The following is a 15479-nucleotide window of genomic DNA, read 5'->3' on the forward strand; positions in this document are numbered from 1 at the left end:
ATCGTTTAATTACATAATATACTTTAGCCTCAAAACGGAGTGGTTCAAAGACAAACAAGCATGTCGTCTAGCTACGGATCAGTAGAAACTCCACTTCCACCACGTCCTCCAAGACCGCCATCTTTAATATCTCAAACTTTCTCACAAGACGTGCCATTTCAACAACCAGTAGAGCCGATAGTATCAACCGGAAATCCTTTCCGGACCTCTTCAAATCCTTTTAGGCAAGAAGCTGTACAACCAAACGCTCAAGATACTTATATGCACGGTACTATTAACGACAGAACTTATTAAATTCCTTTGTTTGAATTGTATCGTTGATACGTGGTTGTTTCGAAAATGGTTGTGTTGAATTTTCTCAATTACTTTTTTCATTATCTATTTAGAAAACTTGATAACAAAGTATGATACAAATACAAATACCTTTTAGTATATGTATTAGTTGATACTCATTGTTCTGGAAAAAATTTGTTTATTTGTGTTTGCAGTCCAAAACTGCATTATACAAGCTATAGACTCTAATTTTTGGTCTTATGATACCTTGTCGGTTCCATAAAAATATGTCCTTGATTAGATACTTTGAACCGGTTTTTTCTTAGTGTACTATTATTACAATAGAAATTAAAAGCCGAACATCTCCGCTCAACTGCAAATTTAGAAGTCATATTATTCTTCTATTCTCAAAAAAATGTTTAAAGTAATATTTACCACAGAGATGGGAATTTCTATTTACAACTCTGCTGGGCTGTAACAAAGTTTAAATCGACGAAGAAATCGACAATCATGACATCTTGATGAGAAATGCTGAAACTATTGAAAATTCAAAATCCCATCTCTACAATAAGATTCGAAATTTATTTCTTAATTTGTGTTAGTGCCGATATCTATCGGTAGGTATTGAAAAAACCTGATTTTGTTTTGTAATTTCAATTGTCTATTATTAGTTGATTATATCTAGAGTATTGTTATTAAATTGATAAGAATTGATAAATTGATAGCAATATGTGAATAATAACATCTGCAGCCAGGGACACAAAGGAATAATTTAATTCGTTTTTGAATAGAATTAAAAATATAAGGAAATAAAAACTGAAATTTCAAACTTTTGAACAAACCAATGAGATAAAAATCATACATTTTCATGACTTGAAACCAAGAGATGTTCAAGGCGTTTGTTCTATAGTTTTGTGTTAAGAATCAAAATCGCATAATTCGACAGTTGCTGGAAAAAGTAAATTACAGAACGTATTTTTTACTGAAAGAATGAACAACAATTAATTTATGTTAATAATATAAGGAAAAAAGTTAGTATAGGTAGCCATATTGAATGTCTCGGGTCTGAAATTGTCATGCAAATTTGTTTGATCTATACGTATTTTGACCTGGAAAAGCTGATATTCTATTTCTTGGTGAATCCTATTTATCTAGCTTTCAACGTTTTACTTGTTCTTCAAAAATCACTCAAATTTGTCTCTTCTTCCAAATCATATATCTCGAAAAATTTCATTCAAACAATTTAGAATAGCGTGGCTAAATTGTGAAAATTTATCATTCTTCTAAAACCGAATATCATTGAACTGGTTAGGGGTCAGCATTTCTTATTGCTATTGTTCATTCAAATTGTATCAATCTAAGATTGGTTTCACTACAGTATCTAAAATAATGGTGATTAACTTTCTTCGTTTGTCTAAAAACAAAATTTTACTTGTAAAATGGGAGCCTGCATCTACCTTATCCTTTCAAAGAATTCCATTTGGATGCGTATCATCAAATATGTCATGTCAAATTTGTTATCATTATGCTTTCCTATTCGATAAAAATGATTAAATTGAATATCTTTTAGTGATGACAATAAGATATATTTTTTTTTGAATTGTTGCATCAACTTCAAAGGTTATTAGTGACATGTGAGTTCACATTTTGTGATACAATTCAATGTCTTTTAGATATTTGATTGAGTTTGATTTGTTAGTTTTTGTACTTCTAACAGTTTAACAATAAATGTTTCATGTTTAGATTCTCATTACAAGATTCACATATTGATGGGTTTTAATATCGACTGCGATCTGTTGTCGATCGCTCACTTTGTCACTTCTACTGAACTGTTGTTTTGATTATCTCTTTATAGTCGTTTGCTATCACTTCGCTCACAATTGTAGCTTCGTTGTTATCTGCTACTTCTTTGGCACATTTGTCTGCTTTTTCGTTTCCTGGGATGCCGGTATGTGATGGGAGCCAAATAATTGATACGTTTGCCTTGGATTGGTGAATAAGGTGTAATTGGATTTGAGGAAACCTATTGGGTACCTACACCCAATGGTTTCCTTGAGCTCATGGAGTTTGTAATTATGGCTGTTCTATTATACTGATTTCTTCTAGGGATAATTAGTGCCTGTAATATGGTATGGAGCTCTCCAGTGTGGACGCTATTATGTGGAGATAGTTTAAATTTTTGTATTACCTTCTCTAGTACTACTTCAGCTCCTAGGCCATTAGGTGTTTCGGATGCGTTGTTGTATAAAAAATCATTATGCTTTCCTATTCAATAAACACGATTAAATATAAATAAATAAAAATACCTAGTCCCGATGACCACCTTTTAGTGATGACAAAGAGAAATAATTCATATCAATTAATTGAAGGAAAATCTACTACTTTCTGACATGAAACATGTTTCAATAATTTTTATTTCAAGCAGCTGTAACAGGATAACTATCAGAGGTATAATCACTGACTATAACTAAGAGATATCCTAAAATTCATAGCTTGAAGAAATAATATTAATTTTCCCTTTTTCTAATATATAGCGTGGGGCAAATGAGAGGAATGAATTTGTTATTTCGTAAACCGGCGACTTCAAGCAAAAATCCTGAAATACGTCAACTATTAGTAAGGATACCTTTTTATTTTTAACATCATCTATGTGGGCGTGATGACGTCATCGGCATCAACGTTATTAACATTTTTAAATGGAAATGTGAGTGTTGTAAAACATTATTTGATATAATTGATTTGCGTGTTGTCACAAATATTATTGATAAAATTTCAATAGATTTCTCCATAAAATATATTAAGTGCAATGTAAGAAATTCAGAGAAACTAATCATATCAACGATCTCCCTACAGATAGTAGAAAACTAATATATGAAGCCTTTAAAGATGTCCCCATGCCAGTTCAAGGCAAGTAGCATTGGATAATGACATGATTCATTCAACAGTTCTTAGAAAGCTGAAGAAGCAAAAGTGGCATATTCTACAAAGTACAAGTCTCATGGAAGACGAATTTGATAGACGAATTGAATTTTGTAAAATTATAATGGAACAAAATAACAGAGATCCGTAGTTTTTAGAAAAAGGTTTTTCTTTGATAAAGCAACATTTCTATTAAACGGTCATGACAATCGCCAAAATTATCGGTGCTGGACTACGAAAAATCTACACTGATTGCAAAAGTACCGTACTCAATACTCAGAGAAAGTTAATATTTGGGAGTTGATAATATCTAGATAATAGTAATATTAGACCATATTTTTTTGAAGAAACCTCAACAAATCCTAGATATATAGACATTTCTTCAAATTTTCTTTTTCCCTGAATTGAACCAGTTGTTTCCAAACAGAAATGATTTATGGCTACAACAAGACTCCTCTTGATTTCTTTTCATGGAAATATTTGAAAAGTAAAGCGTATCAAAATAGACCACAAAATTTCATTGAACTCAAAGAAAGGATACGTATTGAGGTTGCGCAGATAGCTCCGGAAGTTATAAGGAAAATTCCAGATGAATTTGTATATTATATATACAAATATATTAATTTTTTAAACAATTACAAATCAATTACTCAGACATATTGAAATGGCTGCATAGATATTTGACAGTCTTTCAAATAATGTATTTTACAAAATAATGTATTTCTATTTAAAGATTTTAACGATGAGATCATCACGCTCACATAGATGACGTCAAAAATGAAAAGGTATCCTTACTAATAGCCTGTTTAAAATTAAAAATTCATAATTTCATCATTTCATAATTTTCTTATAGTCTTAGGTTTACGTTTTTATGTGTTCCTGGCTTAGAATTTCATACTTTGTTTAATGTTGAAATGAAACGTGTTCAATATAGAGTTTACTGTTAAATATTTGAAATTAGAGCAAGATGAAAACTATTATCAAATATTTCTTAGAAAAAAAAAGAAAATGAAAACGAAGAACAATTCCAGTAGGTATATCTACAAAAAGCATAAAGGAAATGAAGAAATTCCAATATTATCTTGGCAATTTAACAATAATATGGAGCTTTATTGACCCCACCTATAAACAATTTCCAATTTGTGTTCAGCCTCATTTCTGCATTAAATTCAAAGCTAAAAAAAATGTCTTAGAAATATCGTTAGAAAAGACAATATTATTATAAATACTGATTGATTAGAATACTTGTTATGTTCTAATAATTGTTCCTAGGTTATTTTAAAACTTGATTTTGTCATTTTAGATCCCATCAATTTTTGTAATAAACCACGAAAAAACTAATTAAATTGGTTAACTCGAGAAGATGATAAAAAAAGTGCGGTGAATAGTTTGATTGTTTATAGAAATTTTGGAAATTTATTAACATCCACTTCAGTTCACAAATATATTTGAAAAAAATATCATTCCAATAAAATGATTTTATCACCGTTCTTTTTATCATAGTAGTAGGTAGGGATCTGGTGGTAAATTGGGCATGAATTTGCCTAAATATAGAAATATAAGTAGTGAGCTCCGTTAGTTTAAGCTTTTTTTTTAATTAAATTTGGAACAAAAACAATAATCGAAATGATTTTTTCTGCTTATATCTATATGACAAACGTTTTCAAAATAATAATTATTTATTGGAAGAAAAAATAATTCATTTTGTATCACTTAATCGTCTTTTTTGTTAATTTCCATGTGAAAGATTCCAATTATTAATAAGACAAAAATAAAACTTAAAATATGGAAAATATCCGTATTGTTTATAACCAACAGCTGTCTTGCTGGATATTTCATAAATTTATATGTATACTAGCTGACCTGACAGACGTTGTCCTGTGAATATTGAATTCGAAATGGTTTTGGAATCGGTTAAGCTATTTAAATGTTCCAAAAAAAATTTTTTCGTATTTTTTTGAGATTTCTCAAAATCTACAGGTCTAAATTATATTCAAAATCTAATTTTGGTCAAGCCTTTTCGAATGGCGTCAACCGCGAGGAGATCTGTTACACACATACACAAAATAAAGGAAATTGCGAAGAAACTAGATATAATGAAGGAGTAAGATGTTAAAGCACTGAAGAAACACAACAATATTCTGAAGGAAAGGGTAGTGATAATAAGAGAAGTAGAATTTTACTTTTCCGCTCTTTATAAATAATGAAAACATTACATGCTGAAGAACTTTTCAATAATATAGAATTATTTGTTTCCATTATATATCATATATCCATTATATATCATATATCCATTCTTATATAATAATTGGAAATATTTCTATTTCTCTTGAACAAAGCAAGAGAAAGAAACGTCTATAATATTTTCACAAATTGAATAAATTTCATTGGGACGCAATTTTATTTTATTGAATTGAAAAAAATGTATTATTTCACTTATTTCAGTGATATTATGAACGTTTTATATCCTGTATCTCTACCAGCTCCCTTACTATAGAACTTGAGATATGTTAGTACTGATTATAAATTATATAAAAAACATAAAAAAAGTAAGATAATGTTAAATTAATTTATTTGTAGTTATTTTCATTTCGATTATATCTATTTGATATATGTAATTAATAACATTTCAGTAAACAACGACATGTGTTTTTATTATTTGAATATTATATCGTTAATTTGGAAAAATATAATAAATGTAGTGCCTGTAACTGCACTTATTATTCGACGCAACTGTATGTAATTTTATTATAATAGTAATTTAAAAAAAAACATTGTACTCTCACTGTTTAAATAAATATAAAGTCCATTCAAATATTTGACAAATGTCCCAAATTGAATATTTCAGATCCTCTGACTGATTTGTTATACATATTATTAACATAACCTGTGAAAATAATCATGTAAATATATTCATGTAGTTTGCTTATTAATCACTTATTTTTGTGGCTAAGTTATTTAAAATTGCTACGTACTTTGACAAATCTTTACTTGTAGAATTCAAAATGATAAGTAAAAATTCAGACCATAAACGGAAATTTATTCAAAACTGGGCAACAACAGGATATTAGAGAAAATAAAGATCAAAGAGTACATAAAATAAAACATTTATTTTAGGGTTGCGTTTTTGTATGTAGAATCGGTGTGACTGAAATAAAGTCCTCGTAAACTAATTATATAAATTATACAATAATGATCAACTGTTATTCTAGCACTAAGAAATTAAATATATGGTGTCCCAGAACAAATTTAAAAAAGTTGGGACCATATAGTAGTAGCCAAAATAATTTTAGTACTTTATATAAACTTCTCCAATACAGACATTCGTTTTCGAATTGTCTCCAAAATATAAATTTCAACTTCGCTCTGTATAAATCTCGTTCTGTTGTGTATTGTCTTTTTGGTATGGTAAACAGATTTACAGTATTGCCTTGAAAGAAGTAACAGACAACTCGTAATGATTATTGATTAAAAATTTTTGGTATGAAATTATTAACGGACTTGGTAATGAAAATTTACTCTGTTATAGTTTGCCATTTTCTTAAAACACTTCATATTAATTTTGGCAAAATATTTGACTAAAACTAATATTATACTAGAACAAAAAACTAACCTCTGTCTAATAAATTATCAATATGAGCTCCTCCCATTTCCATGCTCTTTTCAAGTTGCACTTGTAATAGCAATCCCTTATTATCTCGCTTTGTTTGCAAAGGTGTTGCAATTTTGATGCAGTAGCCACAGTAAAAATCATTTAGTAGGAAATTTTGTGTTCAAATGCTATCTACTTCTAAAGTGAGATACAAGAACCATAAATTCATTCGAGTTTGTACTGGCACAGCATCAAATTTAGAACTTTTTTTGCAAAAAATACAAATATTTCTGTCTAGACAAAATACCGTCAATAAAGTATGGGCATACCAAAAGCCACTGACTATACTCAAGTCGTGATTGATAGTCAGCCGCCGTCATATTATGTACTTTTTGGAGACGTTATGATATTTTTATACTACTCACACTTCGTGTTGAACCTTCACTACCTATTTGTAGCAAAACAACTACCTGCCATTTCACATGCTAAGTTAGATTCACTTACCCACTTACCTGTTTTTTCTAACCTCAAATTAACACGTTCAAATATTCGTCTGTCTGGTACTGATCTGTTTGGAAAATGTTTACCATAGTTTCAAAAACTTCTCATCAAATTGCCAATTAATGAGCTGCTAATATTTAGTCAAATTCCACCAAGAGAACATTGTCGCTAAGTTATGTTTAATGAAGATTAAATGAGTACTACGGGAATTGAAAATAAAAAACGAAGTTAAAATTTAAACTTTGAATGCCATATTTCAAAAACGAGGGCTTACGTATTACAAAAATTTATAGCAAGTACAACATTATTTTAGTTTATACTATACATTTCCAGCTTTCCTCTCATTAGTCCCGGGACTATACACAGTATTCCCTACTTTAATTGGAATCCTCCCTGGAAATTCTCTATTTAAACAAAACTGATGAATTTATTAACACGAAAATATATGCTAAAAATGTTATTTTATAAGTTATGGCAGTTTCATAATTAGAATTATGAAGTTATTAGTCAAATTTGATGAGATGTTATCATTGCTATTTTGAGATTCATAAAATGAGATACCATATTGCTATATCTCTTTCAATTTCATCTGAATCTGTTATTTGTCTAGACAATAGCTCTTATTTAATGACGTGCAGTTAACTCTTCAACGTTGCAGATGTCAGATTCTGATATTATTTTTGTCCACATGGTCCCTCTCTAAGGTCGCGTCCGATATCTTACAGTATCTCGTATTCTTGTCCATTATGGACAAGAATAATATTGAAATTCCATACGATCAATCCTATTCTCATATTCCCGCATTTTTTATAAACCGATAAACCTAAAAGGCTTCTCATTCGATTAAATAACATCTTCCCATCTAATTCCTGAAGCAGCCATAAAATTAATTTCCAAAACTGCTTTTATTCGCATTAATTTCAAATGCCTCTTTGTTATTGACGCGTTGTCCTATGCGCGGCTTTTTTGATCTGAAAAAGAACCAAAAAGCTATACAACTTAGTAGATTGTTTCCATGAATGCGCGGGCGCATTGTCGTGGTGAAACGGTCAAACCTAAAGCTGTGGAAGTTTTCTTCTGACAACTTCGAGCGATGTCTCCACCTCTTCAACGTAGTATTGTTTAGTGATAGTCAATACTGTCGCAGCATATTTATGAACACTTAGAAAATTAGAGAAAAGAATTGTTTCTGATTTTCACCAATTATCTCAGAACTCGAATATACTTGTTTTATTTTTGGATTATAGCCATAAATCGATAATTTTTCAACAGTAATACTTAAACTACCTTTTTAAACATTGGTGAGATCCATGCTCTAGAGGTCGCTAAATAATTGATGGCTTTGGGCAAACCTCGTGTATATCAAAATATTTTTCATAACATTGTCTCCTGTCAAGTGTTCACTTTGGTAAGTGCGGTTATTTTGAATAATTGATAGACCTAACCAATAAATTTTGGCTTTCGTTCATATGCCGTGATAGTGTCTACTTTACCCTCTTCTAATTAGTGGAATATGGTAAAGGAATACCAACTGAATATAATTCGGAATCGTAAAGTTCTGACATATCACAACCATACCCTTCAACTTTTATGGCTTTACTGTACTGCATTTCAAAGAACTTTCTCTTACGCTATATCCAACATTCTATTTTTCTAAATGTTTCTGATGTTGAAAAGAGTTGCACTACATCATAATTACTTATCATTAATTGGATAATACTGAGGATCAAATTACTGCTGTTTGAAGTCTGCAGAAATAGATTTTCAAATTGAATGAAAAGTACTATTCGAAATTTTCAGTTTCCAAACTCTTAAATGCTCGTGGAATATCCAAAAAACCTATAGTGTTTGAAATAGGTTTACTATAATATTTGTAGATTTAAGCGAAATTACAGGAGCGGTGCCAATTGAAATGATTCGCATCACATTCTTCACTGTTACAAATTTTCGTAGCAATCGCCTGAGTGATAATAATATTAAAATGTTTATAACCTTATATTTAATAACTTTGCTATGCTAAATTTAATCACAATAATTACTTGATATTATGGAAATGTTGAAGCAATTTCGCCAAAGTGTTTGAATTCTAGTCAGTTATAAAATGAAAAGTATATGCTTTGTTTGAATTTTTTGCTGTATAGCTTTCAAACAAAAAAATTGTATTCTTATAAAGTATATTATTGAAATATTGGCCTTTTATCGTGTCTTTTGAAGAAGTACAAGGGCCGGCTTCTTCTTAGATACGATTTCTCCTGGTATTTTCACAAAAAAATGATTACCAATCCAATTTAGAAATTAAGAATTTTTCTTTCTAATTCTAATTTATGTGAATTATATAGAAAAACTTGTGGAATTGTTCAATAAACTTACAATGTCACGATAACTCTTATGAATTAAATCGATTTAAAGGAGTTTCAGCATGGGGATTACTTTTCAACACAAATCCTATTGATGCACACGTCAATGTCCTGCACGTTGTTTTATAGTGTACGTTTTAATGAATAAATGTGGTACATCAAACCAATCACTTGTCTTTGTTGTTGCAAAAATTAAGTCAAACGAATATTCGCCGGACTTGGAGATTAAATCTAATGAAGATGTATACATGAGATAAATCAATTATAATTGTATAAAATGTGTTAAAAAGATATACCATCTACCTGTAAGTCATAACAAGCTTTCGATTGAATGAAAAAAAAAATGCAAGAACAAATAGATGGGACCGTCAACATAACATCTCACGGCTCATGAAATTTCCTGCATCTATGAGCGTTAATTTTCGTTTGTTGTTAAGAATGTTATTCCTAATGTATATTGTCCACGCGTACATATAATTTTAAAAACATAACTGTCGTGAAGATCTTTTTTCGGAAGCACCCGCTAGTCCAATACCATTAGCGTCAGTTGCTACTTTTGATTAATCATTTTTGTCGCCGATTTACACACTTGTTAAAAAAAGTCACAGCAGACAATTATGTGGAAATACGATTATATGTATTCACGAAAATGTAAATCTACCGTATGAACTTTGAGCTGCTTACACCTAAGTTTAGAACTGAATACCAAAGAAACGTGCAGAACAATGCCGTGTGAACCCAGCGTACCTTATGTCACAATTTAATTAGGAAAGGTAGAGAGAAGGAAAATAATCTGTATAAATGCGTTAAATAAGCGTAGTGCCACATTTCAAATTATATTTACTACATTATTTTGTACTACGTAAGTCGAATTTTTTAACTAGACATACATTTACCTACAATTATTACTGACATACATAAGTTTTTGAATTATTATTTAGCATATACATCTGGACACTTTTCCAATTTTTCTCCCATAAGGCATAATGCTGCTTCTCTCCATCATCCATGAATATAACACAGAAAAAGTGACTGCAAAAATGTGACAATCATTTTTGTATTGGTATATTTGAAAAAAAAAGTTTAAATTTGCCGTTATTTCAATACACAATCAAAATTTTTACTCGGTTTTTCACGATTTCAGCCTAACAACTAGCACATAAACACATACACCTTAAGGAACTACTACAAAATCGTATCATACAGAATTAACGATCAAATTTGCACAAAAAACCAGTAAAATGCTATGAGGCTAGACGTATTTAAAAATCTTCTTGCATGGATAGATGTAATTTCATACCTTAATTTTGTTGCTTATTCTAAACATCATGTTTGTTAATGATAATATGGAAAATAAATTTTATCCATAATCACATTTTTTTATCTACTCCATTCAAAATTTGTAATTTTGATATTTTGACATCTCAATAGGCAATTTTCGTCCTGCACCAAAAGTTATAAAGTTAAAAAAAGCTTAATAAAATAGTTTTTCATGATAATACAGACTTTCTGGAACTTGTTGTGAGCCACACAATGAATTTCTATTATTCTCTGATTTTATAAAACGTTGCATCTGTCCAATTTTTTAAAATGGCAGCATAAATTCGATTCATCTTTCATCTCAGGACACAAATATATTTTTTGAAATGCGTGACACCATCTGTATCTATTGTTATTAAATATTCCACAAGTTTTTTGGCCTAAGTTAAATAGAGGAAAGCATTTTCCTCTTAATTGGATTGTACACTCTCACAACAAATTAAAATATCCTGCATATATTTATCAAATTCAGATTTTTTAGACAGGTGTATTAACTACGATCTAGCAATGACTGTTCAAGTGTCAACTTCATAATTAAATAATTAGATATTTAATCAAATTATCGTGTATCGATTACAGTTTAATTCCTACTGTACAGACTGTGTATACTACTACTACGCCAGTCTCTGAAGACGATAACTAGGTTATCAAAACCCAAGTTATGCAGTGTAATTGATATTGTTGGTGTAGTGGTAGTGTAAATAGTGTATTCGGTGCGAATATCTAAAAATTCTAACTTATTTCTTCAATTCTTAACAATTTTTAGGAACATGTTGATCCTCTAGACTTCTTGAACCAGTATTTAATTTTTTTTGTTTCAATTAAGAAATGGAATTACTAGATGTAGAAATTCATAATTCATATGTTCCCATAAATTTTGATTTTATTTCTATAATGTGAAATTTTACATTAAGGGATAATATTATTGAGGTTAGAACCTTAAGGCTGTGCTGACAATAATACATGGTAGGAAAACCTACCTTGTTAAAGATAATAATTAGATTTAAGGTTTGTGCATTGTATGAATGCTTATAATGTAGTAAGTAAATTCTAATTTGCACAATTGGTTAGTATTCATTCAATTATTAAATAGATATTTTATCAAAAAAATGATGTCTCCGTATATACCAATAAAAATTACAGTCGAAAGTTTGATGTAATTATTTCAGATTCAAGAGAAAAAAAATCTTTTCCAAAATCAGTTCAATAGTGATCCACTTAATAGACATTCACAATAGAAATTTGGAAGTCACTGTTTCGAAGAAATCACTAATCCAGTGATTTATTATTTAGGGTTTCCCCATTTCTTATTGCGGCACTAGGGATGCTGAGTGTTTATATAACTGACCTATTAAGACTACTTCTTTCAGAAAGTTCAAGATGTGGGATAATATCTGCCAAATATCTTCATTTTCTATTTGAGTTGAAATGCTCTGAAATTCGTAAGTCACTCACATTTCCATGCTGAAAGAGATTTCTTCTGCTAGATTTCCAATCTCCTTTGCTAAAAGTACCGTCTTTTGTTGTCTTCATATGTCATTATTATAGTCAACGTTTAGATTTGTGTATACTTTTTGTGGTTTTAAGAACAAAAAATTCTTCGACGGCTTCTTTATGGTGCAATTTCTCCATCAAAGGAATTATGCCAAGACCGCGACAAATAATATATTATTAGACGGTGCAATGTCCAGGCTATGTGGTGGGTGCTTTCAACTTTCAAACAAATTCAATCAATTTTTAGGGAGTTATCAAAATGTATGTGTCCTGGTGTTGTCTCAAGTAGCTTAAGGCTTCTTTTAAATTTGATCTTGTGATATTGTTGTCAATATATTTTCCGGAATTTTATAGTATATAATTCACGTCCAGCCCCACATTTTCTAAGTAACTCCGAATTGATTCCAGGTTGATGATAAGCGAGATTTTGACAATTTATATGCCGATCTATGCCAATCAGAGGCTGACCGAAGCGAGGTAGATATTTCCCAACCAAATGTCAACTAAGGGAAATTTCAAACCAATTAAGCACGCTACGATTAGTTACAGGATCCTCACCGTAAATGACACAAATTGCTCTGTATCTCTGTAACGCGGGATAGCATTTTATATAGAGCTAAAAGGCAGATTCATAAACTTTCCGTTTGCTGACGTTGGTGACGTTTGCCGTTTGACTTTCGTAACAAATTCTACATCCTAGTCATAAACTTGACGTTGCTGCCGTTAACCTAAAAATCTTGTTATTCTTTTTGACGTGTGTACTGCTTTTTCTCGTGATATTTTTGTGTTTTTGGTTATAATCCGATATTTATTGACGATATCATACAATATAACGTAGAGAAAACAAGAAAAACCAAAAGACCATCATAAATAAACAAATAATAAGAGCAATAACCTCAATATCACGCTCTAACGTCATACATCAAAATCACGTAACAAACGCAAACGAATGTAATTGGCTCTTCTCTATTGCTACGAAAGTTATTATTTATAGCCGACGGAAAAAATCAAACTCTTTTATCTTGAAAGTCAGCAAAGGCAGACGGCGACATCAAACGGCAACGAATTTTTTTATTGGGAGCACTAGGCCTTATCGTATGTACATTTAGCAATAACAAAACTTTGAACGAATAAGAATATGAGAAGGTTCAAAGTGAAACCAATAAACAGAGACTGATTAATCTAAAGCTCTAACGTCAAAATTACGTGACAAACGCAAACAGATGTGAGACTTTTTTATCAATTCAATATACCCTCACCAACATCATTCACAAAATACTTTTTAGATAGTAATATTCAAGCCTGTTAAAATATCTGAATTTACTTATTATAAGGATGAAAGTTGTATGAATGAATTCGAGTTTAAGAAAATATATTACTAATTTTAAAAAAAAATATTTTTAGAAAATATGATATCTCTAAATAGATGTTCGTGCTCTTTGTGCAATTAAAAAATAAAAGTGATGTAATCAGCAACTATGATTGAATTTTATTGTTTTCAATAAACCTTTTTTTGCTAATCAAATGCATTAAAAGTAGAATCCTATACGTCTGCTATTACGTTTACGATAGAGTGTTTCTTTGCTAATATGTTTAATAATATTTACTTTAATTAGAGATATATTTGAGGAGCAATAGTTATGTAATGACAATATTTATTTTTAAATGAAATAATATAATATATTCAATATGTTTTGCGGCTAGTGGTTTTAATCCTGCGTCTTTCGTGTGAAATATTGAGCTTCGTGTTGATAGATAAGCAAAAACATTGTACCTCAAATATAAATGTTGATATACATTGAGAAATTAGCAACATTCTAAATTTTTATTAGTATTTTCTGTTTCTATTATTAAATAATTCGGCAATAGTTGAATAATAATATCATTTCTCATTACGAGGGCGGTTTTGGTAACAATTCAATTGAAAAGTTTTAAACTCTACACACTTTCAAATCACTCAATCCATCCTTGGGATGTTTACCAACAAAAAGTAATGGGAGCGAGCCAATCTAACCAGATATGTCGGAAGAGGCAACAAATTCAACTGCAGTTCACCCGATTTTTTCACAATAGATGACGAACAGACAGGTGCATTGACGTGATGAGATAAAATTCATGTTTAACAAATGCGGTAGTTTTTTCTCAATCTTGCAAAGCAGCAACCATTATAAAAATTAGGAGACGGAAACCACATTAAATTCCATCAGCTAAGGGAAATGGGAGTAGTAGGAAAATTAAAAGAATAGAAATATGGCAAGATCAAATACAATGTGTAACAATAGAAAAGATGTGAAGTAAATTTATACTATACTATTTATTAACAATCGTGGAAATGAAAAGTATGACTACAAAAATTTTGAAATTGAAACGGAAAAGGTTAATGACATGGTAACCGCAACAAAAAGGAGCATTACAAAAATTTGGCAAAATAAGAAGAAATTTAATCTTATATGCAAAATATCACATGTTTTGATTAAAATATTCATCATATTAGTTGTTTAGTAATTTATTTTTCACTTCTGGAGTAGTTATAGTACTTTCTTCAAGTATCTTTTTCTCCGTTTCCTCAATTTTGCCATGAAAAAAATAACTTCCGAAACCTGGCTGAAACTAAAAGTATAAACACCTTAGCGAAATTATCGTCAAAATCTGAAAAAGCAATCTATCAATAAATCGCCCTCAAAATCAGACCTCCTACGTTTTTCAATATTGTAGGCTCTTTTTTCCACTCTATCTTATCTACTCACAATTTTCATTTATCGCAATGTTCAATTTTTACATTATTATTGAAGTAATTCATTAATTTTGGTACCTGGATTTCCTCAGAATAGATTTGTGATAGCGTGTAGTTTCCATTTAAACATTTTTTAATTCTCTGATTTTCGTTTGTCATTCATTATTTTTAGAATAATCAACTGAAAATTATCGTCTGCCGATTACAGTCACAAAGTTATATTTATTTATAAAATGTGGTTCGAAAAAAACAAGAGTCAATTAATTTTAGGAAAATTTCGTAGCTACAT

General features: G+C 30.1%; 1 protein-coding gene across 4 annotated transcripts in view; it reads left to right on the forward strand.

The window, feature by feature from the left end:
• LOC130891129 (vesicular glutamate transporter 1) overlaps positions 1-14446 on the forward strand; it is a 107633-nt gene extending 93187 nt beyond the window's left edge. For 2 of the 4 annotated variants that reach the window (XM_057795699.1, XM_057795701.1), the window contains one exon: positions 28-14446. In XM_057795699.1, coding sequence (XP_057651682.1) covers positions 28-294 — 267 coding nt within the window. In that variant the 3' untranslated portion in view covers positions 295-14446. The remainder of the gene's footprint in view (positions 1-27) is intronic. The other 2 variants (XR_009058854.1, XM_057795702.1) reach the window with 2 other exon arrangements.
• Positions 14447-15479: the final 1033 nt, after the last annotated feature.

This window comes from Diorhabda carinulata, chromosome 3 (genome assembly GCF_026250575.1).
Source record: "Diorhabda carinulata isolate Delta chromosome 3, icDioCari1.1, whole genome shotgun sequence".
Lineage (NCBI taxonomy): Eukaryota > Metazoa > Arthropoda > Insecta > Coleoptera > Chrysomelidae > Diorhabda > Diorhabda carinulata.